At 35.2% G+C, this 24249-nt stretch overlaps 1 protein-coding gene and 1 non-coding gene across 10 annotated transcripts in view; both read left to right on the forward strand.

Annotated features, from left to right (window-relative positions):
- Positions 1–24249, forward strand: part of Lrba (LPS-responsive beige-like anchor) — a 559239-nt gene that overhangs the window by 156078 nt on the left and 378912 nt on the right. For all 9 annotated transcript variants that reach the window (XM_006502347.4, XM_006502349.4, XM_006502350.4 and 6 more), the window contains exon 35: positions 15688–15752. In XM_006502347.4, coding sequence (XP_006502410.1) covers positions 15688–15752 — 65 coding nt within the window. The remainder of the gene's footprint in view (positions 1–15687; positions 15753–24249) is intronic.
- Gm25039 lies at positions 4714–4820 on the forward strand. The gene has a single exon (XR_003954727.1). It is a non-coding gene; the product is annotated as a U6 spliceosomal RNA (small nuclear RNA).

Raw genomic sequence — 24249 nt, forward strand, 5'->3', positions numbered from 1 at the left:
AGTTTTGTGGAATATTAGTAGAACTTTCATTTTTCTTTCTCTGATTTCTTCTTCTCCCCCTGATAGTTCCGATTCTGTATGTTGAATTTGTGTTTGCAGAGTGTGTGATAGGTAATGCTGTTGTTCAGTGCTCTCTCCTCCCCCTTTCATTCATACATTCATCATCATGGTTGCTATCTCATTATAGATAGGTGATTCACAGAAACAAGTAATTACCAAAAAGCATGCTCATCATTAGATAGCTGGCGTCTGAGAGGTGAGGCTTGAATGTCCTTTATTGTCATCTTCAAGTCTTAAACTTACCCAAATGTGTCATCCTTTTTCTGTCTTGGCACATAATTTTTAATTCCTTATTAGTGTCACTCATAAAATTACTCTTTTTGTTTTTGTAATTTTGAGATGGAGTCATTGTAAGTAGCTCAGGCTGTCCTGGGACTTTCCATTTTAACATGGGTTGGGTTCAAACTTGTCATCCTTCTGCCTCAGTCTCTTGAGTGCTTGGATTACTGATATACATTGTCATGTCTGGTTTATTCAGGATTTATAAGAAGTAAACCCAGGGCTTTCATGTATGCTAGGGAAACACTTTACAGATTGAGCTATGTGTCCAGCCTCAAGTCAACCCTTTACATACACACACACACACACACACACACACACACACACACACACACACAGATATATGAGATCCAACTACAGAATTTAAACTTTGGTGTATATTTATTTGTAGACGGCCAAAAGGCCTAAGATGATAATCTGTAATGCTTATATGAATATAGAAAATTTTCATTAAATGTTTGTTGGATAAGTGAGGAATATTATAGCTTTGTTGTTGTTGTTGTTTGTTTGTTTCTTGGAAGAGATGGATGAGACAGGACCTTCCTATGTATCTCACTCTGGCCTGAATCTTGTTATCCTCCTGCTTCAACCTCAGGTTCTGGGATTACTATAGTGCCGTATCTATAGATTAGTGGCATAACTAATTGATTTGATTTTACAAGAGCCAATTCTCTTTACACTTAAAATCTTTGTGTTTTATTATATAATAAAAATACTTTTAAAAAGTATGTTTGCTTTTATATAAAGTAGGATAAAAGTAACTTTATATCCCATTAGCTTCTGCTCATTGTCAATTTTTAGTATGGCTGCCCCAACACTGGGTTCAGTTATTCAGTGTAAAAGTTCAAGTTAAATTGAGGGTCCTAAGAGCTGTTTTAATTCTTATATTACAATTTTTTTCTTTCATTACACTAAAGTTGGTTACAGAAAACCAGTTCCTGTCCATTACACTAAAGTTGGTGGCAGTACATATTAGTGACATAAGCTGTATAAACACTTCCTAGATGAATAGATTAATATGCTTGTCTATTTAGATAAGAAGTCCTTATTCATATCAATTCGTATGTTTTAGAGCCATTGGAAAGTTTTTCTCTAATAAGCAGAGTCCATCTTACTCAGGAATAATCTTATTCTAATTCTATGGTAATCTGAAAGACTAATTCCAGTTCTGAATTTTTGCTGTAGGTTTTGAAGGAAGGACATAATATATTTTGAGTACATATTAACTGATGAGTTTCAGGTCTTAGTCAAATGGAGGTAATGACTTGGGTTTTTTGTTTGTTTGTTTTGCTTTTTGCTTTTTGATCTGTAGCCTCACTGTGCAGCCCAGACTGGTCTAGAGCTAGCAGTGCTTTTGCCTGTGTTTCTCACGTGTTGATTTAGGCCCATGTTTCTATGCTATCTCCTGATGACCTCTTTTGAGAAAATTTTGTGTAAATTCTTTGTGTCTGTGTGTGTGTCTGTCTGTCCATTGAAGTACTTTGATTGCCTTTAAGCCACTTCATTGGCCTAAGCCTAGCATTATTTTCTTGCAGCTGACATGATAAACAGTGTGAGAAATATTGAACCTCAGGTTATTGAAAAATAACACGTAAATACAAGTAAATTAATATCTTGATATGTGACTAAAATTTTGAAAAAATTTAATTTATATTTAAATAGAAGGACATCACTATTTTCTTTTTCCTTGCTCAAAGCAGTTTGCAGAGCAACAGATTTAGAAAATGGGCTAAATGTTGAAAACATACTTTTTGACATGTTGTAAATATTCTATATCTTTCGTAACCAACCACTTTTACAAGGTAAATAGTACTTTGGGGGGCAATTGATTTCTTTAAGAGTAGTTTATATGTACCATGGTCCAACCACGATTAATGCATTTTTATATTTAAGCATTTTTATTATGTTACTCTTTCCATTTTCATGTTTTTATACCTCTTCTTTGGAATACACTTTTAGAAAATTAGTGGATATAAATTGAGTGTTTCTGAGCTTTTATTATTGTCAGTACCTATGATCTTTTGATCACTAATGGAATAAGAATCAATAGCATAGACCCTACCATTAATATGGGAGAAAAAAAAGTGTAATCAGTCAGTTCTGTCACAGAGCAACTGTGAGCACTTTATCTGTGTAATTTGCAGTAAATGGAAGAATAGTTACTCTCATCGAAGTGTTCAGAGCTAATTTAATTTTTGTGCATTGTAAATAGTTGACCTTATAAAATGATGCTAAAGGCCTTCCTAGCATAGATAAGACATTTCTGAGAGCTACCGAGGATAGTTGAATTGATCATAAAAATCTTAGAATAACTGACAATTTAAAAAAGACATTAGCTTATTAATTACTTCATGCTTAACCACCCAATGTTTTGAATTGTTCCAAATCTTTATAAAAATAACTTTATATTTGAAGGTAGAAACCTATGTCTTCATATAACAGCAAGAACATACAAAAGTCAAAGTAAATGAAGTGTATTGTTTTTTTGAAGAACAAAATGCGCATTAAAATGTTGAAATCAAATGGTATGTTAGTGAACATACACTGTGCCCTGCTCTTTGTTTATGTTTTGATGTAGACTTTTCTTTGATATTAATTAAAGTGCTTTTTACAGTCAAAGAAAAACAAAATTTTATTTTACATACTGGGTTCAGTTTGAAATACAGGCGTCCCGTTGCTTTACCAGCACACTAGGATTTAGAAAACACAACTTTAAAAGGTACATTTTGTGGAATGGGCAGTACACCCTGTGGCTTGGCGGTCTAGTCAGAAGGATGGGACCATGCTGGCTATGTAACGACATCTTTGAACATATTCTCAAGGGTGGTAAATGCAAAACAAAGTAATACCAACTGGCACTTAATTCTGCAAGCTCCCTGCTGATTTGGGTATTCAGTGAAATGGAACTCTTCCTGACAGGAAGTCAGCTTGTGAGTATGGAGACATTTGAAAATAGAGTGTGTTTTAATTTGACTCCCTGCTGTTTTACAACTCCTCTTTTAAATTTTGGGTTAAGAAGAGAGGAAAAGGGAGGAACACAAATGGGAATATCCAGAGTATGGCATTTCTCTTTGATTTAAGGTAACTGTGAGTACAGGTCATTGTCTGTTTCACAGTTACTATTGCTTTTTTTTTTAATTTGTTTTGTTTTGTTTCTTGTTTTTGTTATTTTGTTTTTTTGCTTGGTGCTCACCTTCCTAATCCAACTTTAAATCAGTCTTCTAGTTGTGGTATTACAAAAGGTCAGCTTAAAACTATAGTTTTAAATTTCCTTTGTTTAATCTCCCTTTAATGACTTTTTAAAGGATCAAGTATATTCAATTTTACATTTTTTACACAAAGTATACTTATGATATAATACTAGATTACATTTAGCGTACTTAATTAAATTTGACCTTTCCAGCTTTTTATCTAGATTTACATATAAATCTTTAAAGTATTTGCACTGCTTGCTGAGTTTTGAAATAAGAGTTTTTAGTGTGTTGTAGTACCTTCACAGGTACAGTTAGAGTATTCTGTAAGCATTCTATCTATTATACCTTGATAGTGTATACTTTTTGGTCATGCTACTTTCTTATGACATAAATGTTTAGATGTTACAACATGATGCTAACAAGATATGAAGCTAAGTGACTTTGGGCAATGACTAATTTTGAATATTTGTTAACATTTTTCCTCCTGTTACTGGCTAACAAATAACATGGAGTGAATCAGTTTCTTTTAAATTCCAAAGATTTTGTTTCTTAATGAGAGCTATGAGAGCACTGAGATCTTGTTAGTTACTATTTGTAAAAGTATACAGAACTGCTAGTGGAACAAACTAGGCTACATGCTGAAGTTGTTAGTGCTGACTGTGCTTCTAGCACACAGAATCTTCTTCATCAATCACCTCAGTGCCTGTTTTTCCTCTCAGGAAATTAATTTATGTCTTATATCTTTATCTCACAAAATAAAATAACATTATTTTCATCTCTGTGATTATTATCTATATTTATAATCACATGTCCCGTCTAACCTGTTTCCATGTTGAACCATAAAGAATTAGCTCCAAGAGTTCCTCAAAGCCCAACAACTTTTGCATTCTTTTCCATATAGCTAAGTTAAGGGTCACATGGGCTCTCTTCTGTAGATACCACAGGTGATTCTACTGCTCTGGTTCTCATCATAATGATAGCTCTTCCAGGAAGGCTAGTGTACCAAACTACAGGAAGCACTGGCAGTGTTAGTAACCTCAGTGTTGAAGGCCTCTCCTTTGTAAAATCTAGTCCTCATTTATACCGCCTTTATCTTTACTTATTTTATGTTTAATTTACAGATTTTCAAAATGTTTAAAAACTTACTAAATATATCATCATCATTAAAAATTTGTGTTATGTGCTCGCTTTGGCAGCACATATACTAAAATTGGAACGATACAGAGAAGATTAGCATGGCCCCTGTGCAAGAATGACACGCAAATTCATGAAGCCTTCCATTAAAAAAAAAATTGTGTTATATGATGGTTCTCAAAGTTTTGTCAGTTTGGAAAAGGACACATATCATTGGAGAAATTTCTCTTAAAAATCAGAATCTGCTTCAAAAACTATACTAAGTACACAAGGTGATCGGTTTGTTCACCACTTTATCTTACCTCCTGACATTTATATATTTATCAAAACAGAACAGTGCACATGGAAATAATACAATTAAATACCACAATTTTGAGCATTGTGTTGAGACAGAAAAGGCTTCAGATATAAAAGCATCAGATTTTCAAGTTACTTCTATTGGTATTTAAGTTATGTTGTAGGTAGAAGAATGGCTGACATCATGACGTCCATCCAGAGCATGCGGTAGGACTTCTGTGTTGTTCTAGGTATCAGCTAACATCTTATTAAGTGCACTGATAAATATTTGAAGATTATGGAATCTTATGCCTTTCTACAACCAAAGTTATTATTTGTATGATTGGCCAGTGGGTTATGGCTCAACACCTAAGAAATTAATATTCCTTGTATGTTTCTTAGATAGTATATGTTTAAAATCAGAGACTGGAGTTTTATGGCTGTATGTAGTATGATGTTCAGACAATTTTACTTCTGAAGACATATCATTTCACAGCATAAACATAAATCTTACTTGTTCATGATGAATTATAACCAAATGTGTGTGTTTTTGCAATTATTCTTTATTTGAAGTTAGACTTGAGCACTGAATTAAAATCTCATTTTATATTAACCTTGACAGTTTTTTCAATGAATTATATACATGCAAGGTAGGTAGTGTGCAGAATTAGGTGACTTCAAATGGTTAAACAGCAGGAAAGTTTCTGCTTTTAGTTAAAAGCTGCTGTTTTCTGTATGGGCTTATTTACCACATGTTTAATTCTTAATGCTGTGTGCTGTGGGACTGTGCATGTGAAAGGCAGCATAAAGAGCTCTGCCTCCAAGTCTATGGCTGGTACTTGCTACACAATAATAAAAGCACTATTTTATTGGGTTACTTGTAATTAACTTCAGCACTAGACATCCATATAAATCATTGGTAATCTGTTTTCGTTAGATTTTTATTTTTTTTTTAAAACTGAGTTAATGTACTTGTTTCTGTTGTCTTTTTACATATGGATTGAGGTTGTAATTATTTTTTGGAAATAGTCTGTCACAAACAGCTATATGTACATTGAACAAATGATTGAGGCAAGCTAATGAATTTTATGTAACATTTTATAAAGATTTGTTATTCGAATAAATATTCAGTAGTAACATTGTTTTGTTGTGAAACTTAATAAATAGTGATTTTATTCTTCCAAGTCAAAAAAGTATCTAGACATTTGAGCAGTTAAAGTGACAGCAGTTATTAATTAGAAAATATTTATGCTTTTTGTATTAAAAAGTTCTGGCAATGTGAAGATATCCAAATGTATCAATTCCTGTTTATCAATTAATGAAAAGTCTTTTAAAACATTTTACAACTGAACATTTCATCCTTCATATATTTTCTTTTTTGCACATGTTTGATGAATAGCTCTTTATATACTGATTTTATAATGATTTATACTCATACTTTTCATGATTATCAGTTTATAATAAAAATTATAGAAACAGACACCTTTATAGAATGTTATAGAAACATTTCCATGTGTATATATCTGGCTGAGTTCAAGATAATAGTATATGTTAATCCAAACCAAGTTTTGGAAAGAAACAATGAATGCATATGGAACATGCTTGTAAATCTGTAGGAGAGGCTTTAGAGAACATGCGTTAATCTAATTTAATTTTATGGTATTAAAATCTTTATTTGATCATTGTGAAATGAGTGTTAAATGCACTGAGGATGGAGGTGGGAGCCTTGAAGAAAAATGGACAGGCCATGAAACTAATGCTCTAAAAACTAACTTGATTGGTGAATACTTTTTACTACATTGAGTACATTAGATGGCTTAAAAATGTTTAAAAAATAATTAGCTGTTTTATATAGTTGTAATGGATGTCTTTCATGCTCTCCCTCCAGCAGTCTTTAATGAACCCGCCTTGTAATTTCAGTTCAGGCTTTGAGATTCCCTGTAGACTTGACTTCAGACCTCAAAGGGCACGAGTTGCCATATGTCTGGAGAAGCCGAGTTGCCAAGCAGACTGACCATGTACTAATAGGACACATTTATATAGCTCCTGAGTGTGGAGCCTGATAGTCTTAATGATGATCATCTGTTGGGAGCGTAAAGCTAGAAAGGCTTAGAACCACTGTGCTGTCTATGGAAACCATACTTTCTGTATTTAACAGTGAAGTATACTAACAAAGAACTGGGTTCAGAAATTATTAGAAATTCATTGATCGAAGGATGATTTTTAGACATACTTGAAAACAAATTAGGATATATTCATAATAATTAAATGTTTGAGTATGTGTTATCCTTATCTGTTTTAGTTTAAAAATCTCTATTCACTCTCAGTTCTACAGTTTATACATTCCATGAATAGTTACTTTTAAAATACCCATTTCCTTGTACATAGGGTTTCATTTGATGTTTTTTTTTTTTTTTTTGCTAATGAGTATAAAATTGAGCCGTTTGCTTAGATTTTAATAGAATTCATTTTCTCCTATTTCTAACTTAATAGTTACTTAGACATGTTTTTCATTTACTCGTAGAACCAGACTATGCTTTTATATAAAACGAGAGCAGTCCTTTTCCAAGGGCAGTTACTTGTTTTTACTGTCACAGAAGGACATTCCATCTGAGGTGAAGGTGGAGTCAGGCTTTTCCTTTGCACTTCTGCCTTATTCTTTCCTGGCATGTGCTTATAGTAGGGACAGTGACTAGACAGATGCACTCTTGAGAGAGTGCTGACAAACAGCCGATGCTCCTGAAAACTCACTGAACGCTTCCCTTGAGCTCTGAAGTCTACTGCATCCATGGCAAGAACAAGTTTTGCCTCAGTTTGACCTTTGGTCTTATGTATAGTATTTTTCAGTTTTGTGTTCACACATGTTCCTCTTTATTCAAAATCTCCTTTCTGACCACTTTCTTTGATTCTTGATAGTGTTTTGGTCATCTCATTAGGTCACTGGAACTTAGCAAATCTAGTTTAAATTTTTTAAAAATAATAATGGCAGGTGAATATATACTATTTTAAAAATTAGTGTTGGCATTTGATTAAAAATCCAAACCCTAGCACTGTGTCACTGCAGTCCAACTCCTTAGAAGTCTAGGCAGGAGGATTGCTTGGGCATGTATGTATGTATGCATGCCCAGCCTAGGGAACATAGCAACGGGGCTTTAAAAAGGAAAACACTTGAGACTTATGGTGTAGTCTGTTATCCCCTCACATGAGAGGCTGCTAAGAAGATTTATATATAGAGAAGGATCAGAAGTTCAAGTTCAGCTGTGGCTATGTAGAGCATGCGAGTCAGCTTGAGCTAAATGAGACCTTGTTAAACAAAATAATACAAAAGGAAATAAAGACCGCACATGTACACACATGTACATGCTCCCTCGTAAACAAATGAATGTATAGATAGATATATATCACAATAAATAAATTCTAAACCAGGATAACAAAAATAACCGACCAAAGCCAAAATAAACCATTAACACCTAACACTTTTTATGTAAGAATGAAAATTAGTAATTACGAGTTTAAATGTTTGTTAATTTAGTTTTCATTTCTTTCTTTTATATCAACCATGTTTAATTCCAGATTTCACAACTTATTTTAAAGGATAATATTATAGTACCCACATAAATTGTTATTTTTATTTGACAGGTTAGAATATCAAGATTAGAAAAGCAATAGATACTTAATAATTACTTTACAATACATTTGTATTTTCATAACTTTGACATTGGTATTCATGAAACTTGAATGATTGTTCTTATTTAAAAACAATATAAAAGAAGTATTTATTGTTTACATAGGAAAACATGCATACATCGGGGAGGTTCATCTATCCACCTGCAGGCATGAGGAGCAGCCAGGAACCCACCAGTGGCCAGGGGTGTTTTATTGTGTTGTTTGTCACCACCAGCCAAGGACAAGTAGGGCATCTACAGGGGTCTCAGACACTGACAGAAGCCCTGCCCTTAATTACTGGATATGCTGTGTCAGGCATAATCAGACACTAGATCATTGCTTTTCCTACATAGCTGAAGGTGTCTTTTAGGCACTTTCCCTTCTTTTGCAGTTTCCTACTTTAGCTTTCCTGGCTTATTCTAGAATCCTCACCTCTACATAAATTATTGAAACTTCTTTTCATATTTTATTTAATCTTTTTTTACAGTCCAGATTTTATCCCCCTTCTGGTCCACCCTTTGTTCCACATCCCATCCTCTTCCCCCTCCTTCATTTCCATGACGATCTCCCCACCTCCCCCAGCCCCCATCTCACCAGACCTCCCCACTCCCTGGGACTTCCAGTCTCTTGAGGGTTAGGTCATCTTCCTCTGCTGTATTTGTGTTGGGTGCTTCATATCAGTGGGTATATCTTGGGGGTCCAGGTCAATTGAGATTGCTGGTCCTCCTACAGGGTTGCCCTCCTCCTCAGCTTCTTCCAGTCTTCCCTAATTCAATCACAGGGGTCAGCAGATTCTGTCTATTGGTTGGTTGTAAATACCTGCATCTAACTCTTTCAGCTGCTTGTTGGGTCTTTTGCAGGGCAGTCATTATGTGCTCAGCACCTATGGTTTCTAGTGCCACATCCTGAGCTGATGGTGAGCCTGTCCCAACTAAGATGATGGCATCCTATCTACTGAGCATTTCCATTAGCATTCTTGAGATTCATTAGGTATAAGCAAAGAAGCTGTATGGAGATTACAGTAGGTGTTCATTTGACCCATAGCCAGTGTAACATACTCAACTGATGTATGCCATTATGCCAGTGAACACTCTTATTCAAGAGACAGCTTTCCTATTGTATAAATAACAATTTAAGGACCAATGAAATAAAATAAAATAAAATAAAATAAAATAAAATACAAGGCAGCCTAATTTCTACCCACAAAGTAACAATTACCCTCAACCAATAGAAATCACAGGAAAGGAGAAATGCCAGCTTGCTATAAAAGAGTTTTAAAACCAATTTCAAGAAGTAGTGGGGACTTCCTTGGGGATATGGGGGGAGGAGGTATGGGATGTAGAACAGTTGGGGTGGACCAGGAGAGGGATAAAATCTGGAGTGTAAAAAAAAAAAGATTAAATAATTTTTTTAAAAAAGAAAACTCAACAGATACAAAGAAGTAGGAACAATTCAGTGAGGTAGGAAAACATTTCATGCTATGAATGAGAAATGTAGCAGTGAGTCTATAGAAGAATCAAACATTTTGGAACTCAAATAAATGAAAAAAAATGCACTCATGATAGTTGCCAACAGACTGTAGAAAGCAGGAGAATTTCAGAGTTCAAGAGTTATCATTTGAAATACCAGTCAGATTAATAGTCAGAAATGAAGAATGACTGTGGAACCCATGAAACTAACACTCGTCTCAATGTGGACTATGATTAAATTGTTAATTTTCTCTATTCTTACTCAACACAGTGATAGAAATCCTAGGCAGAACAGAAGAGAAAGAAGTAAAAGGCACCTGAATAGAAAATTAGACATTTTCTGTTAGCTGTTGACTTGATTTTATATGCACAAAACATAAAGTATGTACCAAAGATTTATCAAAATTGATAAAATATTATAGGACACAAAATGAACATACAAAAATCAATAACATTTTATATACCTATATAATGCTTAGAAATCAGTCTCTTCTTAAAATTGTTACCATAATTAAGTAGAAAAGAAAAAAAACTAAGAATGTTGTTGACTCATTAAATATTATAAAACATTGACTAAAAAAATTAAAGAGTATACCAAAATCTAGAGAGACATTCCATGTTCATTTATTTTCACAAAGAACTATATGTTCATACTACTGAAAAGGATGTGCAGATTATATTTAACATTCATAGAAAAAGATAAAAGCAATTCTAAAATTGACATGGAACCTCAAGAGAAAGTAGTTAGTCAATTCAGTCTTGAATAAAAAGAACATAGCTGAAGACCTAATAATAAATGGCCTGCAGGTAACACAAGGTTATTGTAGCCAGAACAACACAGACTTGAGTTTAAAATGAACACAAGTAACAGTGAAACAGAGTCGAGTGCCCACAGTGCTACAGCAAACTGATTTTTACCGACAATAAAAGCATATTGGAGAAGACTTTTTGAACAGTATTTAATACCAACAAATGTGTATATTAGTTTCCAGACATATGCAACTAGACATCTATCTTGCAAAATGTATAAAAACCCACGGAAAATGGATTTAGGATCTACATATAATACTTGGAGCCAGTATTCTTCCATTAGAGAATATAGCAGAGACACTTTGATATTTTTGTGCATTGCTTCTCTAGAGGGAGAATAACAGTTCAGTGAACTGACAAAAAGAAAAAATAGAGAAATACAGTTATCTCACATTACAGAGCCTCCTGTTGTCAAGAGGAACAATGAAGGGTTAAGAGGTGGCATACGTACTGAGAGACAGTGTTTGCAAACTGTGATAATCTAGGCTAGTCTATATTATGTAATAATAATATGTAATAATGGATTAGTACTTTGAATATATAACATACTACAAGAAACTGAGCAGCAACTTGAAACGTAAAAACTAAAATCATCGAGGATACTTTCTTAATCCCAGCACCTGGAAGGCGAAGGCAAGAGAATGAGGAGTTCAAAGCTGGCTTTGATTAGATAGAGTGTTTGGTGCCAAACTGGGTTACAGGAAACCCTGTGTCAGCAAAGCAGAAAGTCAAAAACCAAAATTAAGGCACCGTAGAAATTCACAAATTATTTGAATAGACATATTTCAAGAGCAGATAGGCCAGCTTCTAAAAAGTATATAAAATGCTTAGCTTGTTAACCATAAAAATTACTCAAAAAGTTAAAATATAATTTAGAAATAATTTAGGTCACAAAATAAGTTACTGCACTGATTATCAAAACTGATGACTTCCCAAAAGAAAGTGATAAGAAAAATTACATGTAAGAAATCTTATAAAAATGTGTCCTGAATCTATGTGCTTTTGAATATGTTAATTTTTAGAAGTCACTCTAGTCTTTTAAATTTTTTTACCTGTAAAATATAGGCAAAGCCATTTATACTTTCTTTTTTTGTTTGTTTTTTGTTTTTCGAGACAGGGTTTCTCTGTGTAGCCCTGGCTGTCCTGAAACTCACTTTGTAGACCAGGCTGGCCTGGAACTCAGAAATCTGCCTGCCTCTGCCTCCCAAGTGCTGGGATTAAAGGCGTGCGCCACCACGCTGTTATTACTTTCTTTTTTTCCCCATTTTTTATTAGGTATTTAGCTCATTTACATTTCAATTGCTATACCAAAAGTCCACCATACCCACCCACCCCCACTCCCCTACCCACCCACTCCCCCTTTTTGGCCCTGGCGTTCCCCTGTACTGGGGCATATAAAGTTTGCAAGTCCAATGGGCCTCTCTTTCCAGTGATGGCCGACTAGGCCATCTTTTGATGCATATGCAGCTAGAGTCAAGAGCTCCGGGGTACTGGTTAGTTCATAATGTTGTTCCACCTATAGGGTTGCAGATCCCTTTAGCTCCTTGGGTACTTTGCATAGAGAAGAATTAATGTAATATCATTAGTAACGGCATTCTTTTTCTCTGTCAGAAAAACCTTTTCTACCAAAACACTCGCTTGACATTTGCGGAGTGGTAGTCTTTATGCATGTATGTACTCATACTTGTGACTGCATGACTTCAGACATTAGTAACCAAAGATTGTATCTTAGTACAAATTGATTAGGCAACAGTTATGGTCCTCGGATGTGATAATCAATTAAATATAGCTTAGGCATAGGTATGAAATTATTGACTCTGCTGCTTTTTGAGTTCTTCCTCTTGAAAGTGCTGAAGTGTGCTTTGAAATTACTTACTTGCATTAGTGGTTGGATTTGAGGCTTTTAACGTGTTTTCATCAGGACCTCTGGGGAAAGGATAACCAAGACTTTTAAATGTACTATGCATTTTGCATCACTATATAATTGTAAATACTGTGATGAAATATTGAAATGATCATGAAAGATGATGACCATTAAGCTTTTTCTCAACTATTAAAACTCACTAAAGGTTATATTGAACTGTGGTTTACAAAATTGTTTAGACTAACGCCTTGTTGATAATTGTTTCTGAGCGGAGAAAAATGCCTTCAAACACCATGATTAATGAATATTCTTTTTAGTTTTGGCAACTTCCACAAATTACTGTAGTGAGTGTTTTATTATACAGAAAATGTATTGGCTTTGAACATTGTGATTATCAAAAAAAAAAAGAAAAACAAAAAGAAAAACAAAAAAAAAACCCAAGGATGTTTTCTCTTAAGCTTCAACTTCCTTCTCATAAGCATTGTTAATTCTGTTATTATATCATTCCTTTTACTTAACTGAAACAACAAACAGAAAAGGATTTACAGAGCTCTCTGTATGAACAAGAAGTCCAGTGATAAACTTGATTTTTTTGAGTGCCTATAAAATTGTAATTCTCTAGTTGCCTTATGTACCGTCTTGTCTAACTTGTATTTTCTGTTCTTTAAAAAATATTTTAAAGATAATATCTAATAGGTTTTATTTTAGTAGTTTCATGAGTAATATCATTAAAATTTTAGTTTGTGTGTATTTATTTATTTAGTCAGAAACCTAAACATCTTATATTTAAATGCAATTAAAACTATGTATATATCTTTCTAGTCAGTTATTGATCTGATTTATTTTTAATTTAAAAGAAAAGTATAATTTTATTTGACATGTAATCTAAATTTAGGGTATTTTATATTTGAACTGGTGATTTTTATAGTTATAAGTACTAATTTTAATATGTTTTCAGTCTAACTTTATTCTATTTAATTTTTTCTGGAATTTGAATGAAATATTTTGTGATTTAATTTTAGGTAAGAATTCATTTGGTAAAAGTAAAATCATAGTAAAGCTTACCAGCTTATTGAAAATATAGACAAGAGTATGCTCATGTTTTTATATAAAATTAAATTTTATAATGAATCTGTTTGAGTACACTTTTGAATAATATGGGTTTGAATACAAGATGATACTGTCAAAGATAAAAGAACTTTGAGATTAATTTTAGATTCAATTTGACTCTCATGGTTCTGTGTTCAGTGGGAGTGAAGTGTGGGACCCTCTGCCCTGGATCCAAGGACTTCTCTATAATTTCTGCTTACCCTCATTTTCTTGCTACCTCAGTGAGAAGAAATGTGGGTATGCTGCTTTCCGTTTTTCAGGATAAATTCTTTTGTTGAATTTGATTGTTTTTAGTTGGTCCACATATTTGTTAATATCATTTGCCCTAAAGAAAATGGTTTTAAGTCAAATTAAAATATCTGTTTTACACTTGATTTTGTTTATTTTAGTGAAAAGGATTTAGGGTTTCCATTACCTGTTGCATAGCAACTATGACTTTTGAGAGACTATACTAAAGACTTTTTTTCCCACTAATTTCTAAATGTTAAAAAGGGTTAGAGTAATCATACCTGGAATAGAAGTATTTTAAAGTTGTGTTTATTGTGACAAAATCTAGTGTGAAATTTCCAAGGACGTTATCCTCTTTGTGTCAGGATTTATGCCTTCTTCTTTTCTTAGTAATACATTGCCCTCATTTGGAAGATCTAGTCATTGGACACCTTTGCATGTTTACCTGGTGTTGAATGTAATTTTCATGGTACTATGTGCACTTCCTAGTATGATCGTATGTTCTCTGTTGGAGTCATTCAGCCCAATCATGGTACGCTGTCTTAGTTTTTACAGCTTTCTTGGACTTTTTAAAAGACAGTGTTGAACAAATGTGTTCACAAAAAAATTAAAAGTAGAAGAGAAATATACACAGATTCATATGTAATTTCCTGGAAATTACATAAAATTTAAAATTCCACTGTTGACTATATTCACAAACGTTATTTGGTTAATGATGAGCAATAGCCAGTAGCTGGGTATAGTCTTTCATTTAGGTTTTAAGAAAAAATAAAAACATGTAACTATAATATAACAATTGAAGTATTAAAATGAAGGATATGTGTATAAGTTTATGTAAATACATAGAGCAAGATGGACAGATAGGAACATATAAATGTGCAAACATGAGTATATTCAGTGAGATTTCTAAAAATATTTCAGCTCATAATGACCTTATTGTATCAATGCTTATTTTATATAAATGTTGAGAGTAAGTATAAAAGAATTCATTTGAACATACTCTGCTGATTGATTTTCTTCCTAGGCCCTTTAATGGACATTGTTTTAGTGGATAAAGTTAACATATAAATTTTTAATGGTTAATGAATATAGTTGGAAATTTATACCACGTATTGCTAGGTTATATGCCAGTAAATTATAGTTTTCAGTTTATAACTGATTTATTTTGACTCATGTTCTCTATGTTGTTAGTGGTGGCTTTTTGTGGGAGTATACTCTAGTTACTAAAATTTTTGTACCACTCAATTCTGTCTTCATTGTGGACTATGTTTTAAACATTATTATCTGTGTATAATATTTTCTGCTGCTGCTGCTGTAAATCCAGGTTATATCCATTTAGTTAGTATGTAACAGTTTGACACAACAGTGGCAGGGAAAATATGGACTGGCTCTTTTGGTTTACACTGAGGCAGGAATGTGACTTTCTCTTTCAGTGTGTCTGTGTTCACAGGGCTGTGTTGAGTCAGCAGCAGGTTTGGCATTACTGTCCTTTCATTACTAAAGAGAACTGAAATAGTACAGATGCTGTTCTGTTGTGATGTTAATAAGGAACTAACCTAAGCAAAATTTCCTAAACCATTTCTCATTGTTTTCTTAGGAGTGGCAGAATTCTATTCAGAAGAATGCAGGCCTTGCTTTTATTGAACTTGTCAATGAAGGAAGGTAATTTATTTTATATCCATTTATATTTCACTTTAAAATATTCTTTTTTTTCTTCTATATGAACTGATTCTCTGGACTCTGTATTTGTTGTTTTTTGAATCAGTAATATTTTAGCACTTTTGGCTTTTGATTACTAAAATCATGTGAACCTCTGTCCATTTTTTATAATTTTCATGATTACACTGATGAGGTTCTGGTTTTCATTTTCAATAATTGTATCTGGGAGTAGCAAAAATAAACTGGTAATAAAAATCCAAATTTATTTACAACTTTTAAATTTTTTGTTTATAGAACCATTTTTGAGAATTTGATGTCTATGTTTTTTTTCTATCTTATATCATAGTCTTCCCATAAGAAGTAGCACAAGTTTACTTTGTGGTATGATTTTGTGAGAAATTGGTGTGGGGTATCAGCAGGTATGTTTTTCACTTTAAAGAACAGAAATAGAAGGATTAAAAAATTCAACTATTACTGATAGGAAAGAAAAGCAATGGCAGTATAGAAATGAACAGGGAAGCAATGTTTTAAAAATGAAAGAGCTCCTGGAGGTATCACCTTCCCTCATCAAAATTGTAATGAGATGAGAGAGTAATAGTAAGAAAAACAGAGCAATAATAATAAAAACAATACAGTGTTGGCATAGAAACATACACTAATCCATGGGATCAAATTGAAGAACCACACAGAAGTCCACACCCCTGTGGACATTTGATTTTTGATATTAAATCCAGAAATATTCACTGGCCAAACTGGATAACTACATACAGAAGAATCCAAGAAGATCCATACTTATCACCTTGCACAAAACTCAATTTCAAATGGATCTAACACCTCAACATAAGGCCAGATACACTGAATCTGTTAAAAGAGAAAATGGCAAATATTCTTGATCTCATTGATACAAGAAAAGACTTTGTGAACCAAACACTGACAGCATAACACTGTGAACAGCAATTAGTAAACGAGGCCTCCTGAAACTGAAAAGTTTCTGTACACAAAGATACCATCATGCAGACAAAGGCTACAGAATGGGGAGGGAGGGAGTGAGGTGGGCGTGGGTGGGTGGGGTGGGAGCACCCTCATAGAAGCAGGGAGGGGATGGGATATGGGATTTGTGACGGGCAAACCGGGAAGGGGAATAACATTTGAAATGTAAATGAACGAAATAACCAATTTAAAAATGAAGAAAAAATAAGACAGACAAAAAATAGTAAGTCTTCACTAATATGTGGATGTTAGCTGTTAAGTCTTAGATAAGCTATTACCTGCATAACTACAGAAGTTGCATATATAGAGGAAGAGAATGGGGTAAGGAGGGGTAAGAGGATGGGGAGAGTAGTAAGGGAATTTATAAGGGAAGGAACACCTAAGACTAATGACCATTTGAGGGGTCATATGGAGAAGTAATACGTTAGCACAGTAGAATCCTCCTAAAATGTGTACGTGTGTAAAGGTGATATAAGTAAAATTGTCAAATAATGGAGGAGACTGAGCTCCAAACTAGACATCTCTTATCACCAAATAAAGCTTCTAGTGCTGCTAACGGGTTACATCGTAACCTAAAGGGTCCCATGGAAATCCCCTACTTCTCTGATTATTGTCAGGCTATTATTGGCTGCTCTCCAGAAACTGACAGCAAGGCCAAATTGCTGAAAGCAACACCTGTACTAGTCAGTGAACATATAGATGGCTCATGCTTACCTAGAGCCTTTACCACTGTGGGCTAGTGTTAATGGTACCATAAAGTGCTCTTCACTTTGTCAAAGGAGAAAAGTAAACACCACTCCACCTATAAAATCTTCTGAGCTACAGTGATGACTTACCTACAAGATGTGGAGTGCAACATTGGCACAAATCTCATAGGGATAACTGATCAATATCTGCTCGGATTTAAGCCCTACTCTCTAAGATGGACTCCAAGATTGGTGGCCAAGAACCAGAGACCAGATATCTCAGGGACCTAGATGATAACCAAATATTTCTGTTCTGCTAAAGGAATGCTGCTGAAAATGTCTCCCAACAACGTTCTGTTATACTCAGATCAGTTTTTGCCCAGCCATCATTATAGAAACTTTCTCCTACAATAGATCAAAGCAAATAAAGATACTCACAGCTGAGCAGTGTGTAGAGAGTAATAGACCTTGGGACACTCGGTGTTAATTGGGTTATCTCCATCAAGTTCCTCGCCACAGGATTCATGGGGCCCTGTGGAAGAGGAGGTAGAACGATGTCAGAGGCAGAGGGGATAGAGGAATCCCACAGCAAGACCAACACACATGAACTCAGAGACTGTGGCAGTGTGCACAGGATGTGCTAACTTCTAAATCAGATGGGTTCCCAACACTGAGAGGAGAAGTAGACACAAGCTCTAACCCAGAAGCTGTGTCTAATTGACAAATGCTCACAAAGCAAAAATGAGTTCTCCAGAGACCTTCACTGGGGATGCAAACAACTTTTAAGGCCAGGCCTCGTGGCCAGCAGTAGATGGCCAGCACAAGACAAACTCAGAGGCGTGTTTGAATATTCTTTCTCCCATGAGGTTTTGACAGGGTGGTTTTGTTTTGTTTTGTTTTGACCTCACATGTCTTTATATGTTATGGCTTCTGGTTTGGGATTTTAGGAGACTCCTCTGCATAAGTATCTCTGTGTCTATGTGTTGTGTATCTCGTGCATTTTGTGAGGGTTCTTTTCCTTCTGTTTGTTTGTTGTCATTCTGGTTTGTTTTTGTTTTATTGTTATTTTCTAGATGCCTGTTTGTTTTTTAAGAGGAGGGAAGAAAAGGGTGTAGAATCCCATGGGAGAGGAGTTTGGGGGATTCTCAGAAACGTGGGGAAAGGAAACTGTGATCAGAGTATATTGTATGAAAAACATCTATTTTCAATAAAAGGAAGAATGAATGATTTATAAGGTAAAACAAATTGAGGAAACAAGAATGATGAGTAGGTTACTTTGTGTCTATTTGTGATGACTGAGCTTGCATTAATGAACTGGAAGACTTAAAGTATAGATTAAAAGGTTGATGGTTTTCCAGAATGATATCCTAATCAAAATAATGTTTTAGGAATGCTTATTTATATTGCTTGGCTGACCTCATCTGTGTACTAAGCATGGAAAAATCAGGTAAAATTTAAGCAGAGAACATAAGAATTGAGATATATTTTCAAGGGACAGTATTCTTTATCATAAAACATTAAAAAATGGCAAATATGGATATTTTGGTTGATATGTGACTATTTATGATATTGGGTATTATCAAGAACTTTTACATATTTCACCCTCAGTTTCCTCATTTATTAATTGATTCAGTATTTATTATAATCTATATTAAATTGTTCTTAGCTTTAAGCACATGGAAGTAAGCAGGTAATTATCAAAGGATGCATGTTTGGTTTACAGTTTAAAATGTTGTGGTTTTATTAGGACTTATTGCAGAGGTGGTATTTGGTCATATGCATGAGACATGTACCACAGGAATATGCATGCAATTATTCTCAGCCAGGAGAAACGTCACTGTATAAGTGGGAACATTCTTCCTATATCCGAAGAACAAAGCCAAAGTAGCAAAAATTGTGATCAAATGAAGAAAAGCACGAGAAGGAATGTCAGTTGATAATACAGACAAGACTTATTGTGAACCTGAGAAATTATCTGTAAGTTGCCATTTTTGAGGGATATTGAATAGGGAAGAAAGACTTTCTCTGATATCTTCAAAGGATCATCATGGCAAATGCAAATAGAAATTGGAGACTCAAAGCCCATGGAGGCCTGAGTAGTGATCTTAACTCAGAATGATGGTCACTTACACTAGAGTCCAACAGGAGGAGGTAAATAGCTGGTAGACGCATGGATAGATTTTAAAGATAGAGCAGATAGGATTTATTATGGGATAGATGTGAATTACTAGGGAAACATAGAGAACTAAAGGATTACAAGATTTAATCCAGGTTCCCACACTGTGTCACTAAAACCATGGCTTTTCTATCAAATGGATGCAGTAGGCTTATGGATGCAGGAGTTGTTAGCAAGAGGGATTCAGTTATGGAAATAATGTTGACTTTCTTAATAGGCTTTCAAGTATGTAGTGACTAGTTGTGTCTCCAGACTAGAGATGCCATATAGGTGTTTTACACATATAGATAATATTTACTGTCTCCAAACTGAGTGAATTCATTAAGATAGCAGGATGATGAATGAGATTTGATCACTGGCTATAGTAACATGGAGTTGTTATGATTTAGTTGTTTTGGAGAGCATAGTTTCAGGAACTCTCTTTAAAATCTGATTCAAGACAGTATGGAAATGGAAAGGGAATTAGAGACAATGACTAAACTCTTCTTCAGAGATGTTTTGTAACAAAATAAAGCAATGATACATAATGACTACACATACACAAACACACACATAAACACACACACACAGCCTTTTGGTGATGCGATAGAGTTAAAATTTTTTTTTCATTTGGTTTTTAAACGGGGGAGAGAACATAGTTCTCTGGTAGTGGGAAGGAATATTTAGAATAGGGAAATTGATAATTTCAAAATGCGGTGAATTTCTGGAGTAACATGTATGAGTAAGTTAGTAAGTCGGAATTTATATACAAATAGAAGGAATGGCTTATTATGTAGTTTGACTGTTCTCTTCCGAAATACATGGGAGGGCACTGTATGTAAATGCAGAGCCTGGAAAGTATAAAGTATAAAGTAGAACAGGAGTTGAATTCTGAAGGCCTAAACTTTGTGAAATAAGAGACATGAAAAGAGAGTCAATTTCTTATACAGAGTAGTTATAGCCATTGATTGTAGGTTTATTATTAGTGTGGTCATTGTGGAAAGAGGATATTAATCTAGCAAAAGGGATTAAAACCTAGAGGCTTTTCATGGGGTCTCTAGAATGAGTGAGCTATAAGCTGTAGAAAGTAGTATAGAGATTGGGCTGAGTACCAGCATGGGGGGAATTGCTGATAGATGGAAGACCAGATCACAATGTGAAGAACTCAGACACCTGAAAGATCAAGGTTTTTGTTCACCTTTTAATATGCCTGTAGATATGACTTACATTCTTCATCATGGTATCTTTCCATGTCATTTCATCTTTGTTCTCACCCATTATAGATATCGAATCAATTTGACTTTCTCCAGAAGTTTCTATACAAACTTTTGTTCATTTTATTCATAATTTTTGTGTATCTTTTTCTAATTTTTCTTTGTTGATGGAAGTCCTGATCTGAACTGTATGCAATGAACACTTTCTCCATTCAGGTGTTTAGTAGATATGTTCATTCTTTTAAGTCTTCCTGTGTCTGTGTCATTTTTGAGGTCATTTTCTTCAAAATCCAGCTTGTCCGTTAGTCGTCTCCTCCTCCTCCTCCTCCTCCTCCTCCTCCTCCTCCTCCTCCTCCTCCTCCTCCTCCCCCTCCCCCTCCTCCTCCCCCTGCCCCTCCCCCTCCTCCTCCTCCTCCTCCTCCTCCTCCTTCTCCTTCTTCTTCTCCTTCTTCTCTTCCTTCTCCTTCTCTCTCTCTCTCTCTCTCTCTCTCTCTCTCTCTCTCTCTCTCTCTCTCTCTCTCTCTCCCTCTCTCCCCCTCCCCCCATGCCCCCAAACCAAAAATATTTATTGTTTCATCTTGGCTGAAGCTTTTTTTTGAGCTTTCATACAGAGTTATGTTTTATTTTCTTTTTTTCTTAGATATTTTCTTTATTAACATTTCAAATGTTATCCCCTTTCCTAGTTTCCCCTCTGAAAATCCTCTATCCCCTGCCCCTTTCCCCTGCTCCCCAACCTACCCACTCCCACTCCTGGTCCTGACATTCCCCTATACTGGGGCTTAGAGCCTTCACAGGACCAAGGGCCTCTCCTCCCATTGATGACCTAGGCCATCTTCTGCTACATATATAGCTAGATCCGCAAGTTCCACCATGTGTTTTCTTTGATTGATGGTATAGTTCTAAGGAGCTCTGAGGGTACTGGTTAGCTCATATTTATGTTCCTTCTATGGGGTTTCAAACCCCTTCAGCTCCCTGGGTATTTTTCTAGCTCCTTCACTGGGGACCTTGTACTCCGTCCAATGGATGACTGTGAATATCCATTTCTGTATTTGCTAGGCACTGGCAGAGCCTTGCAGGAGACAGCTATATCAGGCTCCTGTCAGTAGGCTCTTGTTGGTATCTGCGTAGTGTCTGGGTTTGGTGGTTGTTTATGCGGTGGATCCCCAAGTGGGCAGTCTCTGGATGGTCATTCCTTCAGGCTCTGCTCCGAACTTTGTCTCTGAACAAAATGTCCATGTGTATTTCATTCTCCATTCTAAGAAGGAACTGAGTATCCACACTTTGGTCTTCCTTCTTGATTTTCATGTGTTTTGAAAATTCTATCTTGGGTATTCTAAATTTCTGGGCTAATATCCACTTATTTGTGAGTGCATATCATGTGTGTTCTTTTTTGATTGGGTTACCTCACTCAGGATGATATCCTCCAGATACATCCATTTGCCCAAGAATTGCATAAATTCATTGTTTTTAATAGCTGAGTAGTATTCCATTGTGTAAATGTACCACATTTTCTGTATCCATTCTTCTGTTGAGGGACATTTGGGTTCTTTCCAGCTTCTGGCTATTATAAATAAGGCTGCTATGAATATAGTGGAGCATGTGTCTTTATTACCAGTTGGAACACCTTGTGGGTAGATGCTCAGGAGAGGTACTGCTGGATCTTCTGGTAGTACTATGTCTAATTTTCTGAGGAACCGCCAGACTGATTTCCAGAGTGTTTGTATAAGCTTGCAATCCCACCAGCAATGGAGGAGTGTTCCTCTTTCTCCACATCCTCACCAGCATCTGCTGTCACCTAAATTTTTGATCTTAGACATTCTGACTGGTGTGAGGTGGAATCTTAGGGTTCTTTTGATTTTCATTTCCCTGATGATTAAGGATGCTGAACATTTTTTCAGGTGCTTCTCATCCATTCAGTATTCCTCAGGTAAGAATTCTTTGTTTTAGCTCTTTACCCCATTTTTTAATGGGGTTATTTGATTTTCTGGAGTCCAGCTTCTTGAGTTCTTTGTACATATTGGATATTAGTCCCCTATCAGATTTAGGATTGGTAAAGATCCTTTTCCAATCTGTTGGTGGCCTTTTTGTCTTATTGACAGTGTCTTTTGCCTTATAGAAGCTTTGCAATTTTATGAGGTCCCATTTGTTGATTCTCGATCTTACAGCACAAGCCATTGCTGTTCTGTTCAGGAACTTTTCCCCTGTGCCCATATCTTTGAGGCTTTTCCCCCACTTTCTCCTCTATAAGTTTCAGAGTCTCTGGTTTTATGTGGAGTTCTTTGATCCACTTAGACTTGAGCTTTGTACAAGGAGATAAGAATGGATCAATTTGCATTTTTCTACATAACCGCCAGTTGTGCCAGCACCATTTGTTGAAAATGCTGTCTTTTTTTCCACTGGATGCTTTTAGCTCCCTTGTCAAAGATCAAGAGACCATAGGTGTGTGGGTTCGTTTCTGGGTCTTCAATTCTATTCCATTGATCTATCTGTCTGTCACTGTACCAGTACCATGCAGTTTTTATCACAATTTTGGCTGAAGTTTTGGGTAGAGACTTTTTTAGACTTTAGACTTTATCCCCTTCCTGTTCCACATCTCACAACTCCTCCCTCCCCATTCCCCAACCCCTGGTCTCCAAGAGGATGACCCCACCCCCAGCCCCACCCCACCCCATCAGATATTCTAATTTTGGGCAATTATGAGTAGAACAGCAATGAACATGGTTAATCAGGTGACCCTGTAGTAGGATGAAGTCCCATTTGGGACAATGCCCTTTTTCCAGGTGTAGGTCTCTGTATTAGTTTGCATCTCTGTAAGAGAAAACTTCTCTGATAATAGCTGAAAGAAACTCTGATCTGATTTTAGTCTTGTATGGGATAACTTTTCATAACCAGCCATCGTGTTGTAAAGCTGTTGTAGTGGTGTTGATGGGGACATCTAGATAGCCTTGCCACAGACTTTGTCTATCTATTTTCTTCATTTAAAAGATATTCATCAGTATAGAGTGTATTTAAAGGAACAATTTGGAGGCATGTTTCTAAAGAAACCGATTGGATTTTTCCTTTTATATGATTTGCTACCTTGAAGTTAGGTGAGTCTATGTAGGTTGGATGTGTCTGTGAAGTAGTTTGAGAGTTCCATATTACCTTGAATCCCAGTGGCAACAAGTATAGTAATAAAGATTTTTTTCTTTAACTACCAGGACCAAATATTTTCATCTTGCTATGTAGATCTGACCTTTGTCCTTATCAATTGAGTAGCTGCTATAAATTTGACCTTTGATGAATGTTTTAGTAGTGTAAGTAACATGAAGACCTTTATAGACCGTCGAGTACGGTTTATCAGACTTGATGGGAATCATTGGCAAATCAATTACTTAGGTCAGATGTAGGTGTTATTTGGGAGAAATGTTTCTCTTGTGTATTTAAATAACACTTAATACTTTTATGATTTTTAG

The sequence above is a fragment of the Mus musculus genome, chromosome 3, assembly GCF_000001635.26.
Source record: "Mus musculus strain C57BL/6J chromosome 3, GRCm38.p6 C57BL/6J".
Taxonomy (NCBI): domain Eukaryota; kingdom Metazoa; phylum Chordata; class Mammalia; order Rodentia; family Muridae; genus Mus; species Mus musculus.